Source organism: Corvus hawaiiensis, chromosome 3 (assembly GCF_020740725.1).
Source record: "Corvus hawaiiensis isolate bCorHaw1 chromosome 3, bCorHaw1.pri.cur, whole genome shotgun sequence".
NCBI classification, from domain to species: Eukaryota; Metazoa; Chordata; class Aves; order Passeriformes; family Corvidae; genus Corvus; species Corvus hawaiiensis.
The window spans coordinates 85,261,694-85,271,724 of record NC_063215.1 but is presented as its reverse complement, the minus strand read 5'-3'; the positions used below and the strand labels follow the sequence as shown (position 1 = coordinate 85,271,724).

General features: G+C 35.4%; 1 protein-coding gene across 9 annotated transcripts in view; it reads right to left on the bottom strand.

Moving 5' to 3' along the window:
• Positions 1-1,205: 1,205 nt before the first annotated feature.
• CEP170 (centrosomal protein 170) overlaps positions 1,206-10,031 on the bottom strand; it is a 95,692-nt gene continuing 86,866 nt past the window's right edge. For all 9 annotated transcript variants that reach the window (XM_048296290.1, XM_048296291.1, XM_048296282.1 and 6 more), the window contains 3 exons: positions 7,650-7,743; positions 4,773-4,824; positions 1,206-3,226 (listed from right to left, as the gene is read on the bottom strand). In XM_048296290.1, coding sequence (XP_048152247.1) covers positions 2,940-3,226; positions 4,773-4,824; positions 7,650-7,743 — 433 coding nt within the window. In that variant the 3' untranslated portion in view covers positions 1,206-2,939. The remainder of the gene's footprint in view (positions 3,227-4,772; positions 4,825-7,649; positions 7,744-10,031) is intronic.

The window sequence follows — 10,031 nt, the reverse complement described above, 5'->3', positions numbered from 1 at the left end:
CCCTATCCTCTGCAAAGACAGAGGGATACTGGCAACCAGTGAGGAAATCATAGCAGAGCATGAAGCTGGGGAATATGAAAAAGTCCTGCACAAATGGAAAGCCTTGTAACCTTCTCACAATTTTGACTATACTAAACTGGCATCTCTGAAGAGCAGTAAAAATTTCCTCCAGAGCTGAGTGCTGTCAAGTGTTACTGCGTGCCATTAGTGCTGTCGTAATGCCATCAAGCTGGGATATAAAGGAAAAATACACAGAAGCAAGATCAGAGCAGCTGATGTTAAGCCACAGCAAAGCTCAGCAACACTGAAATGCTTAACCTGGGAAGAAATTCTTGGAGCTTTTACTAAATTCAAGGTTTTGTTCCTGCATGAAGCCAGCTAAGAAAAGGCAATTTAGTGTCTTGCAGGAAAAGAATGCATAGAGTCAAACCCGGGACAGAAGAAAAAAAGGCACCTGTCTGGAGCCAAATTAGAATGCTCAATAAAGTTTTCCAGTATATGAAGCAGAGGGAAAGCAGTCTGATAACCATCTACTGTTGCAGCTGGCAGGTGCACTAAAACTCACTTTCATTCTACAAAGGGAAACAGAGCCACTGTTTGGTGACTGGCATACTGGATAATTTTTGCCTCTAGCTTTGCACACAAAATCAATTGAAGTGTGGAAAAGAACCTGAGTACAAGAAAATGAGCCAATACTGTCAGCACAGAATAAATGATGCACTGGCAGCAATAACAGAACTTTTTCTGGAGAGAAGATATTTATGAAAAAATGTAATTTCCTATTTCAGTAAAGGCACGTTAGTCTGCAGGAAGATTGTGTGAACTTCCCAGCTCTCAATTACATATTCACACATTTGTAAAGTTCCAGAAACACTTTATTTAAAAATGGAGTTGTAAATGCATATAACAAAATAACATACATAATAAATGTAACAAAAATAAATAAGGAGAACATGTCCATACAAAATAATAACATAGTAATGCAAAATGCTTATTACACAACATAAAAGTAAAAATGCCTGAAATAACACAAACAGAATCTCATATGAAGAGCCTGCACCTTTAATCCTTCCTAGCCATTTCCTACTTTTCACTTGAATCTGCAGAAAAATTATGTTCCCAAGCATTAAACAAAAGAACGAATTATGGTGATGGTTTGGTACACTCAGTTTTCAACACCTAGCTCTAGTTTCCATTTATTTTTGCCCTTCTGCACCTCCAAAAAGTTTTCCTGTAGCCTCTGTAATCTAGTGTCATTCAGGCTCCCACAGTTAGCTGGAGTAGAGCATATTGAGTCATACATGAAGACTGTTTGCTTTTAATTTTTTTTAAAGAAAATATGAAATCCATTATACAACAGATTAGTGGTTTTGTTTTTACATCTCTACAAAAAAAGTTTTTGCATCTTTATTAACTGGTCCAACTCTTACTGATTTCTGAAAGCCTGTACAGTTTAAAAGCGTACAGAAAGTAGGTTTTTTTAAAAACAAATCTCATATAGGATTATTGCTGAAATATTAAAGACCATTTCATAAAAGCTGCAAAACTGTATCTTTAACCTTAATATATAGAGATTGATGCAAACATAAGAAAATTCCAGTCTATTAGTTACATTTAACAGAAAAAACATTCCTCCAAATTACAGTGTTCTGGAAATACAAAGTAATTTACTTTAATTTTTATTATTATTTCCAAATGTTAAGTTACTGGGACAACTGATAAGGAAAATAAGGCTTATATAGGAAACTTTAAATAGACTTGCTTTTCAGTGATAATAAGCAAAATGTCCATGTTAGCAGTCGTCGTTCAGAATCCTTTTAAATATGTAAGACAGGGACAGCTTTACTAGCAAGACTACAGGAAAATATACAGAAGCAAATAAAACCATTTGCTTGGGAGTGCATCTATCGATCAAGCAAATCATGACAACTCTATTTCCAAGTCCCCTAAAGAAAATTTTACATCTCATGATCATTCCAAATAAACAGTAATTTCTTCTGTAAGCTTATGTTGCATTTGGATTGGTGAGAGCCCATTTGGCTCAATATGCTTTAATATGTCCCACATTACTATATGTTTAAATTTGTTTCCTAGTTTCAACAAAGATTTGGACAGATATGAGATATGAAACACTTCTACTTTCGTTAACATCAAAAAGACTTTTGAAGAAGATCAAAAAGTGCCAAATAGTCTTTTCAGAAAGTGGATTAAAACACTGTAATGATAATACAAGGACAGTATTATCAGTTTTGTATATACACCAAAACACTGCTTGCTGTTCAACGATATCGATATGTTCACCTACCACTCCCAGCAAATCTTAGTGCAAACATAATATGTGAACTTATTTGTAAACCCCAAGACAATTTACGCAGCAACAAGGTTACATAAACCACAGAACTGTTTGAGATTTTCCAGTACGTGAGGATGAATGCTTTCTAAAATCTGTCTTACTTTCGCAGTAATGTGTCATTGTAGTCAAAGATAATGTTTCCTATATAAATCATCTAATTCAGAATCAAATGTAACTGTCCAACAGTTCTGTACAAGCTTTAGAGGAGGAAGTCCATTCATCAGAGCAGCTTGGCAAAGAGATTTGGGGTTTTCAGTAAATGTTAGACTGCTTGCATGGCTTTTAAAAAGAAATAAATCTATTAAGGGAAAACTGCTGATATAATAATTCTTTTGCAAAGCACACAACCACAAAGGGCAAACCTGCCACAATCTGCTTTCCTACACTGTATCTATGCATATCTTTATGATTTGAAAAGGATTTGTGTGACAATCAAAGCATCACAATTAAAGAAAACTGGTTTAATAAAACAACTGCTGTTTGACCAAGCCTTTTTTTTTTTTTAATTATAAAAACGAACATTGTAAGTTTTCCTTGATTTTCTAAACATTCCACATGAAAGGTTTTTGTATCAAACACTGAGATGTCACTCACGCAGGGTGGCATCTTCTTCTTCCCCATCTGGGTTAAACCTATTGAAATGTATGCTGAAATCTGCCTCGGATTCAGCATTTTCCAATTCCGCTGCCACTGGGCCGGTGGCGGGACGAGCAGCCCGAGCCTCGGGCTGGCAGTTTGGCTGCGCTGGAGGGCGGGGGCCTTGGGAAACAGGGCTGGACTTCGGCTTCGGCTGAGCTGGTAACACGGGGCTGGCGAATCCCAAGTTGCTCAGAGCATCCAGGGTACCATCAGGGTCAATCATAGCATTAATTGCTAAGCAATCAAGAGAAGATGAGAAGGATAGGGAAGAAGCCATAAAAAATACAATTTTCTGTTACTATAAAAATATGGAAATCCTTATCTTACACTTTTATTTTTATGATGACAGATGCGAGGTTTTATGTGTGCTGCCCATGACAAAGAAATGGTGTATCCAACATAGCTGTAAACTGATACATATATTCAAAAGCAGTTACATAAATTAAAACTTAGCTGAAATGAAACTGCACAAACTAAACACTGCCTGATGTGTGGACAGGAAACAGAGATGATAAACTACCTACGATAAGGTCATAGGGACTGAAAAAGGGAATTTTAATTTAAGTGTTTTTTTCCCCCTGATGTTACCATTTTATCATGCTTTGTTCCACCTCACCCCCAGTAAACAGCCATAGTTGCTGATTCCATGATTGAACCAAATTTGTATAAAAGAGCAATCATTTAGCTACTCAGTGAGGGCAAACTGAAGCACCTATTATACTATTATAATTATACTATTAACATATTTGTCACATTTAACAGAACTCCTTTTTATTTTCAAAAATGTACTAACATTTATTACTAATTTGTCTCTAAAGGTGGTTAATGACTCCTCCTGAAACATTCTTTTAAAAAAAATGTTTTGCAATAGGATTAAATAGGATTAAATCTGAATACTAAAAACAAAAATGATAAGAAATTTACAACTAACATCATAATGATAAGCATGGACCACTAATCCATTTGACCACCATTGTTATTAAACAGTAAACTAAGTATAAACAATACACAAATAAGACTGCGACTTCTTTTTTAAAAAATACTCAGTTTTAAGTTTATTTTGATAAATGGAATATATGTAACATTAATATTAATTAACTAAACAATATTAAATAATATTAAATAATTAAATAGCAGACCTTGTAAGGAAAACATACTTCTTTCCACTGTATATATAGATAAGACTTTGTGTGTGAAAAGCCTAAGTAACTTTTCAATTTTGTAGTCTGTGGGCTCCAAAGTTACAAGGATTGGATTTTGCAGTGTGAAGGGAAGATGTCAAGAGCTAATTCTAAATTTTCATTTTATTGTAACACAGACACTTGTGGGTTTTTTTGAGGTTTCCTACAGATTATGTCTCAGTGCATTCCTTATACTGAATTGTGCTACACATGAGGGTATTACTGATGCGAACAGCTTATTTTATAAAGCCTGATCTCAGGATTCTCTATCACCTACTCTTCAATATTTACCCACAAAAATATTCTATTAAGAATGTTTCACAAATAACTCCTTTGGGATTCCGAGGACTACTTATTTATCCTTTTATCACCCATATAAAAAGATATGATCACTCTTCTGCTTTTAAAAAAGCCCAGCCATGTTTGTTTATCAAATGTATCAGCAGTTATATGATATAAATGCATAAAACTGATACTGCGAATAAATTTTAATAAATCACAGTAACTTTGTTTCATGGTATACATATACACATATAGATGTCTATTAAAAAAATTTAAACAAGCAACCACAGAAGAGAAAAGTGAAAAAAGATTTGTACCTTGGAGCTGCTTCTCAACTCGTTTCAGTTCCTGTAAGATTGATGATATTTCCTAGAAAAGAAACAACCATGTTTCATTATCATAGAATCACAGAATCGCCGAGGTCAGAAGAGACCTTGAAGTATTAAGTCCAGCTGTCCCCCCAGCACTGCCACTGCACCCCTTAAACCACTAAATCATCACCCAGTGTCAGATCCAGATGCCTCCCAAACAACACCAGGGATGGTAACTCCACCACCCCTCCGGGCAACCTGTTCCAATGCCTGACCACTCTAACAGTGAAAAGTATTTTTGTAATACCTAATCTGAATCTCCCCTGTCCCACCTTAAGGCCATGATGGAAAAATAATGGAAATTTCCATTATGGAAGAAGAGATTTAAACTACCTCTCAGTAGTGAACAATCACCCTCCCCACCTTCAGCAATTGCAATTTGCTATTTGCATTGTCCCTTCTGGCATCAAGAACATCCCTACTGGTGGTGGCCCAGCCATGTACCCCAGGGGTCCTGTGTGGCTGTGCTGGAGGCTGGAGAGCCATGTCCCACTCAGAAATCCAGAGCCTTCTGCACTGACTGCCTGCTGCTGTCCACAAGGCCTCATTCTGACCCTTGCTCATCTGCCTGTGCCACCTCTGCTCAAGCACAGACTTACAGACACCACAGTTCTGTAGAGATCGGGCAAAGTAACAGCAGACCTTGAAAGGGAAGTTACAGGATGAACTCAGTATTAAATGGAACAGAGTGATTTATAAGGTTGTAGAGATGTGAGTCAGACAGTGAGATGACTGCATCAAGGTTCTGTCTGCACCCACTGGCCCTGTCACCATGAGACCCCACACAGCACACCAGTGCTGGGGCCTCAGCACTCCTCTGCCTTACAGATTTTTCTCCACTGTGCTAACACAGCCACAGCCACAGCAACACACTCAGAAACATGGCAGTCATTAAATGTACTACATCTTAAGCTGCAGAATCACAGAATATCCTGAGCTGGTAGGGACCCCCAAGGATCATTGTGTCCAGCTCCTGGCCCTGCACAGGACACCCAAAGGATCACACCATGTGCCTGAGAGCATTTTCCAAATGCTTCTGGAACTCTGGCAGGCTTGATGCTGTGACCACTTCCCCGAGTCACTTTCCTAGTTATATAATTAGCATATTTATATTAATATAAATATGTAAATCCTACAATTGAAGGATCCTACACTGGACAATAGTGTTAATCCAACTGCTGAGGAGAGCTGTCAGTGGTATTCTAAAGCTGAGAATTTTCAAAGGCACTGATTTCAGAAAAGCATTAATCCATTTCAGAAAGCTGGTCTGTACTAAGTACTGTGATTTTCAGGGGTGGCAAAGAGATTGATTATCTTTATGAAGTCATATCTTTTAGTAGATTTCCCATCTGAGCTGGACATAAATGTTCCAAGGACAGAACAAACATCATTTACAACTGTCTCTCTTAACTTTTAATGTTCTGTGGTGAAATTAAGCACTGCATTTGGAAAATATATTGCTCTGAAAACTAAGCAGAAACTTGAAAATCAGTGCACAGACAAAAAACCGCCGAACAACCCAAAAACTTTCAAGCAATGCAAGACGCTTCAATACATTGAAAAAAATTAATAAAATGCTGAATTTAGGAATAAATATACAACTAACCTTTTTTCTTTTTTAAGGAGTATCTTAAAACCCCATATTCAGGGCAGTTAGAATATAAAACATTAAATTTGGATCTTATTCTGCACATGGATAAGAGAAACTCCTTATATTGTAATATTTCTAAAATTAGAAACTTCCATGAACTTGCTTAATTAATTTTTTTAATTAAGAAACTATCAGCAAACCTATTAAATTATAATATTGAGTCACTAATGATTGCTCTTGATAAATACACCATTCTGCAGAAATGGCCAAGTTTTTATACTTCCAGAAAAAATCAATCAGGAGGAGTTTAATAACTGATGATGGGCTAACAGAGAAGTGCTAGCCCGTTCAATGCCAGGGGAAATGTATTCACATTTGAGTTCTGAGCAATCCATATGAAGTATGTGAGCAGTTTCCCACCTTTCTCCCAGGAAAAAACCTGCCTCTGTAAGCAGACATTCTTAAGAGCAAGACTCTGCAGATGGATAATGCAGCTCAGCTCTGCCTGCTCTCACATGCAAGGATGTTTTTCACACTCTACACTCTGTGTTTAGAAGCAAAGGAGAAGTGTACTGAGACACAATGTGTGGTCTGTCCCCTCACACTGTCACACAGTCTGGTCATGACATGGCCTGAATTGGGCCATAAACCATAGCTGATTTATGTTATTAGGCTTTTACATAAAACAGCTGGAGTTCTAGTGGGCACCCTATGGTTACCACTTCCAGACAAAACCAATGGGATTAGTTTTCACTGAAGAGTCCTTTTATTGCAATGTGTCTATGGATTATTTTCATCACGTGTATTAGAACACAACAACTTCTTGAAGTATTAAGAATCAGTATTAATACTGTTAAGCATTATATACTAAGTATTAATGATTAGTAGGTAAAGTAGTTTTTAGATTGTAAACCAAGTTCATCCAAAAGCAATCTAACATCCAAAATAACAGTTGTTACCTTTTGTTAAACAAATATACTGATGGTCTATATATAGTCTGAATCCCTTTAACTGCACTCTTTATCTGAATTTTCCCTGAACAATTACTTGTTTCTTTATGAGACAGTAAGTCTTAATAATTATTAAAGATTAGGTTTATTCTTGAAATGTACTTAGTGTCTAAATAAAGCCTTTTAACAATTTTTGCCCTTATGTCATTGAAAACAACACATTCCTCTACTGATTACTTAGCCATTAGATGAGCAGCGTAATCAGTCCCAGAAGATTCATACCATGCTTGATGTTTTCACAATAGGAACTTCACTTTCAGCTCGTAGCTTGTTTTCAATTTCTTCCCAGTTTCTGTCTTTGTCCTTAAATAATATTCTAGAAGAAATACAACAGTATGTTTAAAATAGAAAAAAACCCACAAAATAAACTGAAAGATTAAATAACATGATAGGAGAAAACAGCACTAGGAGTACTGAATGGAAGTAAAATGTAAAATATTGAAACCTGATAGAATCTAACCATACAGTTAAAATTTTCAGGGAAGCATACAGGCTTTCAGCAAAATCATTATTATTGACATTAAAATGGCAGTTCTGTAGCTAAGTAATTGGTGTATATATATACAGACACAGCTGATTCTGTCCTCCAGCACTGACACATTTTTTAAAAAGCCAACTATTTTACTGTAGGGAGAAAATTCCCCATTAATACTGCATTTTACAACAATAGCAAAACATAAGATAAATGAATTCAACTTTTACACTTGTATTTTATATTAATAAAAAATTAAAACACTTTAGGAAATTACAAAAATGCATTTCATAGAAGAAGTTTTTATTGTAAAGTCTTAATATGTAAATTTTATATATATATATATATATATGTATGTTTTAGTAGTATGAGTATCACTCGTATTAATGTTTAAAGAAGTCACTTCAAATTGTAAAACCCCAAAGCATACTGTGAGATTCCTATTTTTTATGTTCAGTTCCCTGCTTGATAAAATTTTTGTTTCCATTGTCATATAATAATTTAAACTTTCTTCATTGACACAATTGGAAAAGAAAAAGCAAAAAAAAGCAATGTGCAGATTTAAGGTCTGTGAAGTGACACCATGATGACACAGAGGTGTCCAAATCCACTTCTTCTCTAATTGGTATTTCACAGTTAAAAGTTCAAAAACAGCTGCAGTAAAACTGCTAAGCAAACAAACCAGCCAATTTCAAATCATGGTCAAAGAGCAGCACATTTTAAAGAAACTGTTACTGTAACTAGGTCTCTGAAGAAATACTTTTTAAGTTGGAAGTTCGTGACAGAGTGAATGTCACAAAGACTAAGAATTTGAAAGAAAGCTGTGAGACTTAGTACTGCATTTCTGTTCACCTTTCTTCAGTTATGTATATCCTATAGAGAATTTCATTCTCCATATATTACCCTGCCAAGAATATCTAATTTTGCAAAATAGCTACCCTGCCTTATTTTATCAGTGCACAAATGTCTGTAGGCCACTCATCCAGAAGCTGCTTTAACTCTTCTGTCTTTGAGGTCTTCACACCCTGCTGCTTTGGAACGTGTTTATGTCAGAGGTTTCACTGCAAGGAAGTGCTACTTTGATGACACAATGTCATGGGATTGAGGCAAGTGACCACTTCTGCCAGACTTGGGTGTATTCACGTACAAAGCATACAAGGAGTAAACATTAATACATACTTTTTCTTCAGGAAGGAATAAATAAATTAAAAGTAATCAAAATTGCACTGAAGAAAGCATGAAACATGTTATGGCCTTAACTAGGGTCATCATCTTTTGAAAAAGTTCATCATCAGATGTCTGGCGAATTTTTTTATGTTCTGGGAGTGAAAAAGCTTGCAAAGTCATACAACTGCAAACTTGGATACCAGAAAGTTCAAATATAATGGATAATTTAGTGTTTGCCTGTCATTGAGGAGTCCAAATACACATTAAAAAAAAAGAAGAAAACAAAGCAGAGACAATGAAATCCTTTACAGGATCGTAATTAAAAAAAAAAGGCAACTTCTCGAAATACTTGACTCAGTATACAGACACTTACACAGCTATACTTTCTCTAATATAATAGCATTTATATCACCCTGGAAATCAGCAGGAACATAGAAAATAAGGCTTTATTTAGCAGTAAACAGCACTAGCACAAAAAAAAGGTAAGCTATTGTGACATTGTGTGATTTTTCATCTTCCTGCTTGCCATGTTCTATGTTATGTTCTGATGTATGTGATTAGTGCCTTTGCTTCTGTATGTGGTGTTTTTAGAGCTAATGTTCTTACTTCTATTTTAAAATTAAATTATCTAATTTAAAATTTAAAAAGTTCTCATTTAATTGGTCATTTCATTAAAAAAGAAGGAAACAAAATGAAAGCATTAATTAGAAATTTTGAAACTGTTATTATTTAAACTATAAAGTGGACAGGCCAATTTGTTTTTACTATAAAGTTAGGAAGCCTATTTCTTTTTACTTCATCTTTTTGAATTCTTCCTTTAGCTAGTTCTAACTTCCTTTCAACTTTGCTCTTCCTCTTTCTAACCATACTTTTCAAGTTAAAAGAATGTATTTATAAATGCCTGTTGCCTTCTTCTCTTGCTTCTCCCTACCTTCTGAGGCAAATCTTACTTGATTATGCTCAAT